At 45.4% G+C, this 14,870-nt stretch overlaps 1 protein-coding gene across 2 annotated transcripts in view; it reads right to left on the bottom strand.

Moving 5' to 3' along the window:
- Window positions 1-9,182, bottom strand: part of UVSSA (UV stimulated scaffold protein A) — a 59,858-nt gene extending 50,676 nt beyond the window's left edge. The window contains exons 1-4 of one of the 2 annotated variants that reach the window (XM_009556024.2): window positions 8,957-9,182; window positions 6,490-6,820; window positions 1,875-1,995; window positions 295-723 (exon numbers count right to left, since the gene is read on the bottom strand). In XM_009556024.2, the coding sequence (XP_009554319.2) occupies window positions 295-723; window positions 1,875-1,995; window positions 6,490-6,820; window positions 8,957-9,054 (979 nt within the window). In that variant the 5' untranslated portion in view covers window positions 9,055-9,182. Of the gene's footprint in view, window positions 1-294; window positions 724-1,874; window positions 1,996-6,489; window positions 6,821-7,324; window positions 7,470-8,956 lie in introns of those variants that run through there. The other variant, XM_054065018.1, reaches the window with a different exon arrangement.
- Window positions 9,183-14,870: the final 5,688 nt, after the last annotated feature.

Below are 14,870 nucleotides of genomic sequence, written 5' to 3'. Positions count from 1 at the left end.
TTTTTTAAACATAGGAAACTCATCTTATTCCAGGCACTATGAAGTGCTCCAACATGGTTACAACAACCAAACCAAAAGTTAGGCCCTAGAAGATAATTAATAAAATCCGTAAATCCCATACAAGGACACTCAAACCTAAGAATGGATACTAGATGAAGCATACATAGAAAAGAACTCCAAAATAACTGGTGTTCAGGAACTCCAAGCATTTAAGACGGGAAAAATAGCTGCCCAAGCACAAAACACTTCAGACAAACAATAACTACAGCTGCATGTGGAATATTTTCCAGGTACCTGTGGAGATTTCAAGGTCTAGAGTATACTTATGTGAAATAAGCCCATGGTTCCGCACGAAAGTCTGGTAATCATCATCAGTGAAAGCAGGGACACCAGACTGAACTTCCAAGCATGTGTCTCCATCTAATCCTTCCTGCTCAGGTTTCTCCTGTTTCTCATCTAACTCTTTATCAGTTCTACCGCACTGAGAAACAGAGAGAATGTCCTTGCTGCAGCATGGCTGTTCATCATCCATGCATCCAAAATAGGACTGGTTAACTTCCGTCTGGGAGGATAAGGTGGATGCCGGTCTATCCTGATCAGCAGGCATTTGTTTGTTGGGTTCCACTTCTGTGACATTCACAGTGAAGTCGAAAGGATCTGGCATGAGGAGCTGGAAACAGTTTTCCATCTCTGTCAGCGTGTCGGCAATCTCGTGGGACATTTCTGTCAAGAGACAATTGTTTTAGAATATCGTTAAACAACGTAAAAAAGTAAAGTCTCCACAGCAGACCTACAAAACAAAAACTGCCAAAGGGGTAATCCATTTACCCAGCAATCAGTGATAATTATCCCATACACGTCTCTCTCTCCATTGCAGAAATTGTCCTTATAAAGGTGACAACAGCTTTCTTAAGCAGGAAATCCAGAACTTCCAGAGCAAGGAATTTAAAATCAGTATGCCTCCTTTTCATCCTCTCTCTAAAATTTCACTATGCATCAAAGACAATACAAATACTTCATAGAATTTGAAGGAGAACAACGTTCAGTGAGAAGATTTTTAGTGATGTTGGAGGGTACTTATTCTACAGCCATGAATGTTACAGTTGTTTGTAGGCATAGCCACGAATATAGGCTATTTATGCTACCAATAAAAGAGACTTTAAGAAGGTTAAATCTCTTTAAAATTCCACCCTCAGGCATGAAAACATTTCCAGCATGCAGAATAAATGCAGGCACAATTGCATGCACTGCATATACCGAAGTAATTAAATTAAAAATAACCCTTTGTAACTGCAATGCAATATACTTACTGTCTCTGTTCTTTCATATTACAGAAATATGTTTGCTATGTACATATTGCTTAGAGATTCAGCCCCAAGTTAGACACATTTTTTAGCAGCAGTATGATACTTTTGATGGATATCTTACACTGCATCCAGGATTCCTGTGCAGACCATTGCCCATACCTCTGGAACACAATGACTGTATACAAAATATAATTCAGGTACTGAGAAGTCTGTGCCTCATCACAGATGCAGAAATTAAGCCACTAGTTCCAAAATGTCTTGTGTGAAGTTATGCATTCATACTGTACTGAATTACAAAACAGACTTTACTTGCTAACTTTATATATACGAATATATATATTGACACTATCTCAGCTCATGGGACTCTCAGTTGTTTCCCCTGATATTCTTTAGGTGAGAGAGACAGAGGGTCAAACTCTAACTATTCTATATGTACTATTCCCGCCTCCATGGTCAGCTATTATTTGGATAGCTATTCTCTTAGAACTTGTTTTCTATAACTTGAAAAAAGGTCACTTTAAAAATGAACAAAAAAAGCTCAACACTAGAAGAAACAAAGCAACTCACCTTCCATTTCTTTTTCAGCTCTTTTGGCTTTTTCTTTGTAAATGTTATCCAGTCGTTTTTGCTTCTCTTCCTCCCTCTTCTTTTCAGCCACAGTTCTGGCATGCACATCTTGAAAATCCACCTAAGCAGGAAATAAAGAAAAAAGTACAACATTCCTCGTAAGAAATATATAGAAAATCCATTTCCTAAGATCCTTATCTGTGGTGAAAAATCTTCTAACACCAGCGATCAGCCAGAAGCTCAGGAGTACTTCCTTTTATCTCTTCTCCTTCCAGAATCAATAACTACAGTAATTCTGAATGGTGTTTTTACTTCTACTGCTAAGGGACTGCTGAGAATCAATGGCTTTCAGAAAGGAATGATAAGGTAGAAAAACAAAATGCTTAGATTTCCGCATCTAAATTGTGGGAATAAACTATGCTTTGGGAGACCTCTGTCATAGCACCAGAGACAGGTAGGGGAATGAGCAGGAAGAGATTACACAGTGTAAGTATTCAAATTACATGAAAACATCACAACGGGCCCACTAGGAAAATTTGTAAGCACTATTACCACAAGTATGCACATAACTCACTGGACAACTTTGTAAGCAAAGAAAGTAGAAGAGAAGATATGAAAATTCATTTTTTAAACCCCCCAAATTTTGGATTTTACAATTACGTTTTGCTGGATTCAGAGATTGAGGGAAAGGTTATCATTCAGTCTCACATTACTTTCTTACAATTAAAATAAGTCTAACTTAAATCTGATTGAGTCAAAAAGCTGCTCCTTAAAATATTTGCAATGTTTTTTTTTCTTTCAGTTTGTTCTCAGAATGGCTTGAAAATGCAAATATTTTTCTCTTCTGTTTTAAGAAAAGGAGACTCAATTGTGTTGTTGCATAAGGGAACCTCTTCAAGAAAGGAAAAAAACAGTATTTCCTTTTGATTGCTACCACATAACCTTCATTAACTTTAATACATATTCTGTTGAGTGCTGAGCAAGCCTGTACTTTGCTGTTAGGAGAGTGTGCAGATTCTCTGGTGCTGTCTCTATGTCACAAGCATTTGAATGTTTGTTGTTATTGCTACTGCCAGATGATAAAGCTTGTCAACATACAGCAAGAGTTCCCAGGCACTGACATCCTACACCAACATTTTGGGGCCACACAAGAGTAAAACAATGAAGTTGAATCTCACTTTTGAGGAGGAGGTATATGCAACATTGAGATCATTCTACACAAGACAAGTGAGTCTCACTCTCTAGCATAATCTTAGAAGATCTCTCCTGTAATATGTACACAGACTCACTGGCCACGGGGTCAAGCAAACCAAGTACATCCTACAGTTGAAGTTTGCACATTTTTGCACAATCAAGAATTTTGCCAAGTCTTTCATCTCAAGCATACTGAAACATTTGAATATTTGTTCGGCATTAAGCAAGCAGATAACTGTTAAACACTGTGGAAGCGAAAAAAGAAAAGTTTGAACTTGGGCTTAACCACGTGCTCAAATGCCTTGCAATATAAATGTTTCTACTGTTGAATAGTCTCTGGAATGCACATAAGCCGTAAGGCGTTTACAAGTGTTATTTGAGCAAACACTTCAAAGGCAAATGTTTTTAATATAAAAATCTCTATGAGCAAAAGAATACTCGACTTTCAGAGAAACTTAAATGCAGCATCTCCACCAGTTCCGACTTATTTTTTTATTGGGGAATAGGAATGCAAAGGGAAGGCAGGGAGAAGAGCTGATTTCACAACCTATAGCAGCACACAGATCACCAGAGGAAGCTTTTTTGGTTTTCAGGATCTGATTTATTTCTACCAAGCTCACACAGCTCTCCACACAGCAGAATAAACTGAACCTCCCAAACAGCAACACCACCCACAAAACTGGAACAAAGATGCAGAACCCAGGAACTACAGCTACCATTTCCAGGCAGTCAGATTGGATTTGCACAAAAAATCTGAGATGTCTGGAGTCTGCTAAACCAGAACTTCCTCTTCATACCAGAATACTTACTGCAGAATCATTTATCCATTCTTTCCCCTTCTCTGACCCAAAAGGACCAGCCACGTGCTGCTCTCCTCGAGCGTTTCATGCTTCAGCACTTGGTCAGATGCTCCTCTTACAATATCTGCCAAATCATCACAGGTTGCCATTGATAATGAGAGTGCACTTCATATACTTGACATCTACCACCAATGAAGTCATCAGCATGCACAAGGCTCTGAGTTGCCCAAAAGAGGGCATGCTGGCCTCTTACAAGCTTAGAATACCTCTGAATTATGTGTATACTGACTCACTCGTCATCTGGTGTCACACTAACTCGGAAACCTGGTAAGAGCTCACCTCATTTCATTTAGACGATATGGACTGAGATCAGAGTTGCTGTTCTGCCCCTCTATCGCTGAAACCTATGTGAGCATTTTACCCCTGGTCTGTACTTACGGAACTGGATATGGTGCAGTGCAAAGAACCTTTCTTGATTTAAAGGATGTTAAGTAGCAATCCTAGGCAACTACTGAAACTTTAGGGAAACATTGTCTACAGCGGGAATATACTCAGTATCAACCTGTTTAAAATGCTGTTCACACTGTGATTCCAGCTCACTCCATAGTTCCATCCATGCATTCCTCAGATACAAAGATACTATAATATGACTCAGCTGCCCAACTATACAAACCTTTGGAAAGATTTGAAATATATGGAATTCTTTTTCTTTTTTTTTTTTAAGTTAGAAAAATTATTTTCAGATACACCAAAATATTACGTGTTCTCAAAGTCAAATGTGTATATAGGTATAGCTTGAATGTACTAACATTAAAACAGTGGGCAGCTCTCCAGGTTTACATCCAAAAAGGGCAGCAACTGTCACCTTCTGCCCAATTATGATTTTGGTGATGATAATAGAATCATTAAAGTCAGAAAAGACCTCTAAGATCACAAAGTCCAAGCATCAACACACCACCACACCAACTAAATCATGTCTCAAAGCGTGTTTTTTAGAACACCTCCAGGAATGGTGACTCTACCACTTCCCTGGGCAGCCTGTTCCAATGCTTCACCACTCTTTCAGTAATGAAATTTTGCCTAATATCTAATCTAACCCCCCTGGCACAACTTGAGAGCATTTCCTCTTATCCTAACACTTGTTATCTGGCAAAATAACAACACCGCTAATACTCTTTTCTAGTTGTCCTACAGTACAGTGCCAAACCCGTAATAAAGAACAGATAACGTGTTTTACTTCTGGAAAGTACAAATGACTCCTCAAATCTTTCAGTTGCTCCTTAAACTTCAAGTATGAAGCTGGCAGAAGGACAGATAGGTCAGCTGGCTCATTTCAGCTGTTTAAGTTTGTACTTAAGTTACCAAACTATGCAAGATTGTTTCTATGGGTACTGTTTCTGGAAGTACTTGAATTCAGCTACTCTAGAAAGCAGTACAGCAACCTTCCTGGGTAGCATAGTTATCACAAATATAAGGGGCGATCACCCAGTCATAACTGGAGAACAGCCACTGACCACAGATAAACACACCAAACTTGAGCAGACTTGTCCGCACTTGTGTGTTCAATCTCATAAACCTGTATTGAGTGTTAAAGCTCCCCTGTCCCAGGCTTGCATTTCCCTTTCTCACTTTCATTTAGTTTTCTTCCTTAATTAAACAAGATGACAAGGGAGGATTCAAAGGAAATTACCTTTTCTGAGCAGATGCCAAAAATTGTATAGAAACAGTACAATAAATCATACAAGTAGGGTACCCCGTTAGCTTAGTATGGAACTAGAACAACAGAAACACATCATGTATCACAAAGATTTTTGATCAATTGTTAGAAACACTGAATATATGTCTTTCTGAAGAGAATCAATATGCTTACTGAAAACCTGATATTATCACTTTAAATAGTGTAAAGGCTAAAACAGTGCCCCCAATTTTATTGGGAGGGATACTAAACTATGTTCAAGAACACAGTAACCTGAAGCCCAGAAGGGAGAGCTAAAATCAAGTGTTTATATACAAGAAATTCCTCTGCAATAAAAATTGTTGTATTACACAGAGTAACCATGGAGCCAAGTGGCGGTTAGCACCCACTCACTGTCTCTGTTGTACAACAAAAGGACACTAGAACCGGACAGCTCAGAATAGAAATCAGGCTAGTTTAAACTGGCATATAAAGACTCAATAGCTGACTATCCTCAGTTTAAGGTATAACCATTATTTCCCTTCTAAAGAAAGGCTAGACTTTGCGGCTTCTGGTAGGAATCAGTGAGTGAAAGCTTGTTAGTGAGCAATAACCTTTGCACTCTGAGAAAAGGCTGAACTCAGCTCTGTGTACAAGCCCAGGCTTTTTAAAACACCACAATACTGCAAAATGAACAAAAAGTTTGGAGTTTGTCTTTCAAAGACTATGATCAACAGGATGTCTCCTAAAGACAGCTGACAGCTTTCTTTCATATATATTGGTTTCCTCACTTTAAGCATTCTGACAGCTTTTCTTTCATATTTATTGGTTTCCTCACTTTAAGCATTCTGATAGCTTTTCTTTCATATTTATTGGTTTCCTCACTTTAAGCATCCCCTAGTGATCATCACCTTAAAATACACAGAGAAGTAAAAACACAGAGTACCTTCTTATTCTGCTTTAAGAAGTGATATCCCAGAGAGAGCTTCTTGTAAGCCTCTCCGTATTTCTCATGCCACTCCTGCACTGCCTTAATGGCTGCTTTCCTCAGTTTCTGCGCCACCTCTTTTGGTGGGGGAAGAGGCTGCTCATGGTCTATCCCAACTGTCAGCTCCAAGAACTCTTGGAAGTTAGAAATAATTAGAGTCCGGAATTGATGGGATCGGATGAACAACTCCTGCACGATTTGGAAAGCTGAGAAGCGCATCTCGGCATGCTCCTCGTTGAGCCGCGTCATCAGCAGGTGATACACATGGTTGATGTGTTCCTCTGAAGACCTGAAAAAAAGAAAGTCATAGAATGGTTTGTGTTGGAATGGACCTTAAAGATTACTCAGTTCCAAAACCCCTGTTACAGGCAGGGATGACTTCCACTAGGTCAGGTTGCTCACAGCCTCATCCAGCCTGGTTTTGAACACCTCCAGGGATGGGGCATCCATGACTTCTCTGGACAACCTGTGCCAGGTCCTCACCAGAAAAAAACTCCTTCCTAAGATCTAATCTAAATCTCCCCTCTTTCAACTTAAAACCATTACACCTCATCCTGTCACTGCACTCCCCAGCTTCCTTATATGCCCCCACGAAATACTGGAAGGCTGCTATAAGGTCTCCCTGGAGCTTTCTCTTCTCTAGGCCACACAAGCCCAAATCCTCAGCCTGTACTCATATGGAAGGTGTTCCGACCCTCTGATCATCTTCGTGGCCTCCTCTGGACTCACTGCAACATATTTTTCCTGTGCTGGGGACTCCAGAACTGAACACAATACTCCATGTGAGGCTCACCAGAGCTGAGTAGAAGGGCAGAATCACATCCTTCAACCTGCTGGTCACACTTCTTTTGATGCAGCCCAGGATACAGTTGGCTTTCTGTGCTCTACAGCTTCCTGCTCCTCTTGCTGGCAATGAGTGCAAATTTTCTTCCCCTAACTATGCGTCGGAGAGACTTTATTCTAGTTACAGAACCTGCCTGGCTACAAGAAGTAGAGATGTTAGCAAACGGATAAGAGAAGATTCTGTTTTCCACCTCTGCCCACCCTAGAGCTCATCCTAAAACCAAGAGAAAGTTGAATTTCTAAACATTTCAAGAAAACTTCCTTAACACGGCCAATTCTTTAAGATAAATAAATAAATGAAAAGACTGCCTTTCAGGGTGGGTGGGAATTACCCAAACCGCAGAACCAACTGGGCACTGAATCTTCAGAGAAGCATCATGGCAAGGAGACCCTGTTCACTACCTCACGTACAGATGCCCCTCATCATCAAATACAAACAAATAGTTACTGCGGCATCCAATGACCAGAAGAAACAATTTGCAGGTTTATCTGTTCAAGGATCAGATTTGATCAATTGTCTGGGCTGGGGTTTGCTCGGTGCACTAATGCAGAAAGCACAGAGACGGGACAGCCCGTTGTCACTAAAGCCTGGCTTTGCCTTTGAAGATGCAGGTTATTTGTACCAAAAGCCAGAAAATCACACCACAGGAAAATTACACACAGAAAAAGTCATTAACAGGGCCATTTACTTTCTTTAAAGTAAACAAGTAAATAAAAATGCTGCCTTTCAGGGTGGGTGGGAATTACACAAACTGCAGAACCAGCCAGACACTGAAGTGATACCAAAAATACCAGCAAATAAAACTCTCTAAGACTCGTTTTGGAGTTGTAGAAAGCGAGCATCCTTTATCAGGCCTGGGCAGCTTGCGAGAGTGATCTCCATTAATTGTGTGCAGCGAGACTAAGGCTCAGTACAAAGTATTTCCCACCTACATGCATATGTATACATTTTCCCACAAATCTTATGCACATTCTATTACTTTCCAAGGCCTAATTTTAATGTTATGAAACTTTGCAACAGTCAAAACTCTCGCTAATTCGGAGCTGGCTCCAGCTCTCTGCTTGACCTTGGCTTTAAGACAGAAAACAAACAAGTGATTACAGAAGAAGACACGTGTTCAGCATAGATCATACTTTGCACAAAGCATTATTATCTTCAAGGAATAATCATCTAGAAAACACCGTTTTAAAGAAGATATGCTATTAGAGGGGCATTCTGTCTAACTTTCAAAAATCCACAATTGCTTAGATGAAACTTAAGTCTACTTTAGCTTAAATAAAAATATTCCAGTAGTTGAAGGAGCTATAAGAAAGCTGAGGAGGGACTGTTCACAAACGCATGTAGTGACAGGACTAGGGGCGATGAGTATAACTGGAGAGGGGCAGATTTACACTAGATATAAGGAGGAATTTCTTCTCTGTGAGAGTGGTGAAGCACTGGCACAGGTTGCCCACAGACGCCGTGGCTGCCCAGTCCCTGGAGATGTCCAAAGCCACGTCGGATGGGCCTTGGGCAGCCTGGTCTAGTGGGATGTCCCTGTCCCTGCCCGGGCACGGCTGGGGCGGCTCCGCGCGGCCCTACCTGCAGATCCTCTTCAGCTCCTTCACCCTGCCCGGCTCCAGCCGCGGCTCCCCCGAGGTGGTGAGCTCCTCCACCAGCTCAGACAGGCGCTGGTCCATCCCTGCTGCCGGCAGAGGGGACGGGACGGGAAGCCAGAGCCGCCCCGGGAAGCGCTGTCAGAGCCCCCGAACACTGCGCTGGGCTAGGCCGCGCCTCGGCGCCGCCATTGCCGCCCTGCGAAGCGGCCCCGCCCCTCGGCGAGGAGCCACGCCCCCGGAGACAAAGCCACACCCCTCGATGAAGCCACGCCCATCTAGTGAAGTCGAAGCCACGCCTCATCCACGCGAAGCCACTCCCCAACCCGCCCCTTGAGAACGCCCCAATCTGAGCGAAGCCACGCCCCCACCAGAGCGAACGAAGCCACGCCCCCTCGTAGCTAAGCCACGCCAATCAGAACGACGCCACACCCCCTCTGAGCGAAGCCACGCCCCCCTCGGGGCTGCTCCCTCCATCTCTCATGGAAATCTGCCCCCCTCCGGGAAGCTCCGCCCCCGTGAGTGAAGCCACGCCCCCAGATCAAGCCCCTCCCCTCAGGGGAACCCGCCCTCCGCTTTGCTTCCCCCCTTCCGCGCGGGGACGTCCGGGTGACGTCACTCAAACCAGAGGCGCCAACAGAGGAAGGCGGGGGCGGGGCAATCCTTAAAGGAACCGCGCCTCCCTTTAGAGTGGCGGGAGGGTGTGTGTTAACCCCTTGCTGTCCGCCCAGCCCAGGGTTTCAGCAGAGCGGGAAGGCAAAGGGCACCACAAGGCCACCGAGCCTGGCCACCCGCCGCCCCGTGCTTACAAACCTGCGGGGGATGTTTGCAAAGCATCACTCAAGAAGGCAGTTTTTTGGTGGAAATGTGGCTACAGGGGTGGGGGCCAGGCTGGGGCGACGACGGGGCTGCGGGGTGGGACCAGGTCCCGAGCTGAGGCGATGGCAGAGGTGCTGAGAGCTGGGTGCTGGGGTGGGCTTGGAGGCAATGGCAGGGTCAGCGAGTGCCAGGCTGCTGGGGCGGCATCAGATGTGCAAGGCAATGGGTGATGGTGGAGGCACGAGGTACTGGGTGCTGAGGCAATGGCAGAGGCACTGACTGCTGGGTGATGAGGCAGATGCCGAGGAAATGGCTGGGTCACCAACCCCTGGTGCTGAGGCAAATGCTGAGGCAGTGGCACCCTTTTCTGGGTGCTGAGTTAACATCAGGTGTGCCAGGCAGTGGGTGCTGGGGTGGGCACTGAGGAGATGGCGTGAGCACAAGTTGCTCAGTGCTGGGGCAGGTGCTGAGGTGATGGTGGAGGCATGAGATACTGGGTGACAAGGTAGGTGCTGAGGCGATGGCTGGGTCACCAAGCCTTGGGTGCTGAGGTGACGGTGTAGGTGCTGGGTGCTGAGGTGCTGGCTGGATCACCAACTGCTGGGTGATGAGGTGGATGCTGAGGTGATGGTGCAGGTGCACAAGTTGCTGGGTGATGAGGTAGATGCTGAGGTGACGGTGCCAGCATGAGGTGCTGAGTGATGAGGCAGGTGCTGAGGTGGTGGTTGGGTCACCAACCACTGGGTGATGTGGTGATGGTGGAGGCATGAGGTGCTGTGTGATGAGGCAGGTGCTGAGGCAATGGCATGGGCACTGCGTGCTGGGTGCTGGGTCAACATCAGGTGTGCCAGGCAACGGGTGCTGAGGTGGGCACCGAGGAGATGGCGTGAGCGCAAGTTGCTCAGTGCTGGGGCAGGTGCTGAGGTGATGGTGGAGGCATGAGGTACTGGGTGACGAGGTAGGTGCTGAGGCGATGGCTGGGTCACCAAGCCCTGGGTGCTGAGGTGGGTGCTGAGGTGATGGTGTAGGTGCAAGGTGCTGTGTGCTGAGGTGCTGGCTGGATCACCAACTGCTGGGTGATGAGGTGGATGGTGAGGTGATGGTACAGGTATGAGGTGCTGAGTGCTGAGGCGGGTGCTGAGTTGATGGCTGCGTCACTAACCACTGGGTGATGTGGTGATGGTGGAGGCACAAGGCGCTGGGTGGTGAGGCAGGTGCTGAGGCAATGGCAGGGACACTGCATGCTTGGTGCTGAGTCAACATCAGGTGTGCCAGGCAATGGGTGCTGAGGTGGGCACCGAGGAGATGGCATGCTTGCAAGTTGCTGGATGCTGAGGCAGGTGCTGAGGCAATGGCTCGGTCACCAACCACTGGGTGATGAGGTGGGCGCTGAAGTGATGGTGCAGATGCACAAGTTGCTGAGGTGGATGCTGAGATGATGGTGCAGGCATGCGGTGCTGGGTGATGAGGCAGTTGCTGAGGCAATGGCAGAGGCAGCGAGTGCGGAGGTGATGAGGCAGGTGCTGAGGTGATGTCTAGGTCACCAGCTGCTGGGTGCTGGGGTGGGCGCTGAGGCGATGGCAGGCATGCAAGATGCTGCGTGATGAGGCAATGGTGGAGGCACCAAGAGCTGGGTGCTGAGGCGATGGTGGGGTTACCAAGAGCTGGGTGCTGAGGCAGACTCTGAGGCGAATGCAAGTGCTTGAAGTGCTGAGTATTGGGCTGCTGGTGAAGGCACCAAGCATGGGGCACGGAGGTGGGTGGTGAGGTGATGGTGGGGGTACGAGATGCTTGGTGCTGGGGCTATGTTAGGTGTGCAAGGCACTAAGTGTTGAGGTGGGTGCTGAGGTGATGGTGAGGGTGACAAGCACTCAGTGTTGAGGTAGGTGCTGAGGTGATGGAAGCATTGAGCGCTGGCTGCTGAGGTGATGGTGGAGACACTGAGTGCTGGGTGCTGGGGTGGGCGCTGAGGCAGTGGTAGGGGCACCAAGCATTGGATACTGAGGCAAGTGCTGAGATAATGGCAAGTACAAGAGGTGCTGGGACGGGCACAGAGGTGATGGCAGAGGTGCACGAGGTGCTGGGTGCTGAGACAGGTGATGAGGTGACAGCGGGTGCAGGAAGTGTTGAGGAATGCTCTGAAGCAATGGTGGGGGCATTGAGCGCTGAGTGCTGAGGTGGTGGCCAATGCACTGAGCACTGGGTGCTGAGGTGAACACTGATGTGATGGCGGAGGCACCGAGCACTGGGCACTGAGGCAGGTGCTGAGGTGATGGCAGGGGCACTGAGCACAGGCACTGAGGCGGTGGCAGGTGCACGAGGTACTTGGATTCCCCCAGGAGATGATGGTGGGCAGCAGATGCCCTCAGCCTTCATGACTTGTGATGGGTGCTTCTTCAGAGCTGTGAGGGCAATCAAACCTTTGGCCTCCCTCTTGTTTGCCCACACACTGTCGTTTGTCTCCCTAAGAAGCTAATATAAGGCAGGAAATGAAGTGAGGAAGGCAGAGAACCAGTCCCCAGTTTGTGGCACGTTGTAACCCAGCCGCTGCTCACTCCTGTACTTCCTTGAGCAGCCACTGCTACCCAGAGCCCGGAGGGTCTGCAGAATCTTTCACAATGGCTTCAATGCCCTTCTCACGTGGGCTCTGTATATGCCATATGAAGCACAATTTGAGCTTCTCATCCTAGTTTTGTAAGTCTAAGGATATGGTGGAAGGAGCAAGTAGGCACAGTCCAGTCCTTTCTACCCAAAACCACAGAATTTTTTCCCGGTGCTTTCTCACATTTGGCTTCCAGTGGCATAAATGGTGGATCTTTCAGAAAGACCCTCCACTTTGCAGCACTTGGAAAGTCTGTTGAATTTACAATATTGCAGGGATGAGAGGATTGTTAATGTGTAGCAGTACCCATATGATACTGTTATATAGGTGAATTGTGCCTGGAAGGAAATCTAACGGTGAATACTGCCCGGTTGTTAGGACTTTCAAGGGAAGCATTAGAGCATGCCTGTGTTTATACAATATCTTCCACTTTAGAACTTCAGAATGCTTGACAAACTTTATAGGTAATCCCTTGACATACGGAGACAGAAGTCTGTGAAGAATCAGAGCAATAAGAGAAGCCAAGGTACTGAGCGTAGCAAGGGGGTGCTACCTACCTGGATCCTATCCTTTCGGCACAGGACCTACTCTGCTGAGATTGGATAATGTGGTTAACCAAAGTGTTCTTTCATCTTTTCCAGCATAGAATCATAGAATCATTTACCTTGGAAAAGACCTTTAAAATCATGGAGTCCAAATGTAAACCCAGCACTGCTAAGCCCACCACTAAACCATGTCCCTGAATGCCACATCTACACATCTTTTAAACACCTCCAGGCATGCCGGTCCTCATCCATGGTGAAGGTATGTGGTGGATAGTTATTTCCTCATTCATGGAGATTTGATCAAAGATGGTATTATTTAAATGACAAATTTTCAACAGAGAGGAACAATGTTTTACTGGTAGAGATCTCTATGAAAACACTGCTTGAAGAGAAACTGTTTTATTCTGCAAAATCCCAGGTCAGGATTGTGTCTCACATGAGGGCTATTGACAGTCCAGGAGAGCATCCAGCACTTTGCTCTGCGTGTGGCTGTGCTCTAAGGGCATATCCCTGGCATGTGTCCTGCTGCCCTTAGGGTCATCCAGAGTGTGAGAGGCTGAAGGATTTGTCCGTAGTCTGGTCTCTGATTGCACCAGCCTCACAAGGATGGTTCACTTACTGGAGGTTGTGGTGCTGCCCTGGATTTGCTCTTGTCAGCACCTGACCTGATTTTAATTTTGGGTTCTCAGCTAGAAATGTTCTGTCGGTTCCCATCTCTGAAGGCATTGATTAAGCACTGGGAAAGATCACGCCCTTGCAAGTGCCTGCTTTGAACATCCTAAAGAAGGGAAACTTTAAAAATATCTATTCACATCTGAAAATGTTGTTAGATGCTTGAATGGTATTTCCATTAATTCACAGTTAGGACACGTGTTGGAGGTAAACTATATGAATTGGTATTGCAGGTGTCTCTGCTAGGTCCTATAATAAAGGGAGACATTATTAAACACTTTCTACAAGCAAAGAACTCATATTTTCAAACCGATTTACTGCAGCTAATGAATACACACATTTTGCAGTGGTTCTATCATTTCTGATTCCATACATGAAACCAGTGACATCTTACTTTTTAATAATATTTCTCCTTTCATCATTGGCTTCTATTGAGTAAAATGGATTTCTGTGTGAAAGCCACACAGAATGGCACAGCTCATCTTTAAAATTTGGATTAATTTACTCTTTCAATATTTCTTATTTTTCTATTTCTCTTCTTAATTGATTGAAAGTGCCTGAGCAACTGCTTTGTATTAGGTTATTGCTTGCAAAATTAGCATTGCTGTACTATCTAGAAACAGTATTTCAAAATGAGCCTCAAGCATCTTCAAAGCCACCAATTTTGTATGCATGCATAATGTTTAAAGAAATCTATGCAAGGAGCCATATGGTTTTGTAAAGAATCAGTGAATGAATGAATGCGGAGTTGTGTAACTCATTCACGGTAGTCCCTTAGGCAGATCCCAGCAGGAGCCAAGCTATTTATTTATTTTTTTTTTAATCAAAGACAATTACATAAAATTGTGTTTGCTCAAGTTGCTGAGTTTCTTTCCCCTTCTGCTTTTTAATGAACATGGTAAATATCCACCATTCAAATATTTCTGTACTTCCTTCATCTGGACCAACCTGATAAAAGGCTGAGGAGAACCAGAACACCAAAAAATTCATTTAGCTGCAAAAGTCACAACCACTCTGCACCTGCATCAATTTTCCCCTGACATGACGATTCTGGGCTGTTCAGTGTAGGGAAACACAGGATGCTGTGGAGTGCAGAGGCAGAACTGAACACCACCTGCTACACCTTCAGAGCCTCAACGTTGAGTGTTACTATCAGTTTACACCTGGCTTCAGCAAAGCTTGAGTCTGTTGCTTTGTATTATCTATTGTAACGGATTGTTGATTCAGAAAGTTGCATTTCTTACCTCTGTGCTGAGAGATCA

Source organism: Cuculus canorus, chromosome 4 (genome assembly GCF_017976375.1).
Source record: "Cuculus canorus isolate bCucCan1 chromosome 4, bCucCan1.pri, whole genome shotgun sequence".
Lineage (NCBI taxonomy): Eukaryota > Metazoa > Chordata > Aves > Cuculiformes > Cuculidae > Cuculus > Cuculus canorus.
Note: the sequence above shows the minus strand (reverse complement) of the source record. Positions and strands in the feature narration are given on the sequence as shown.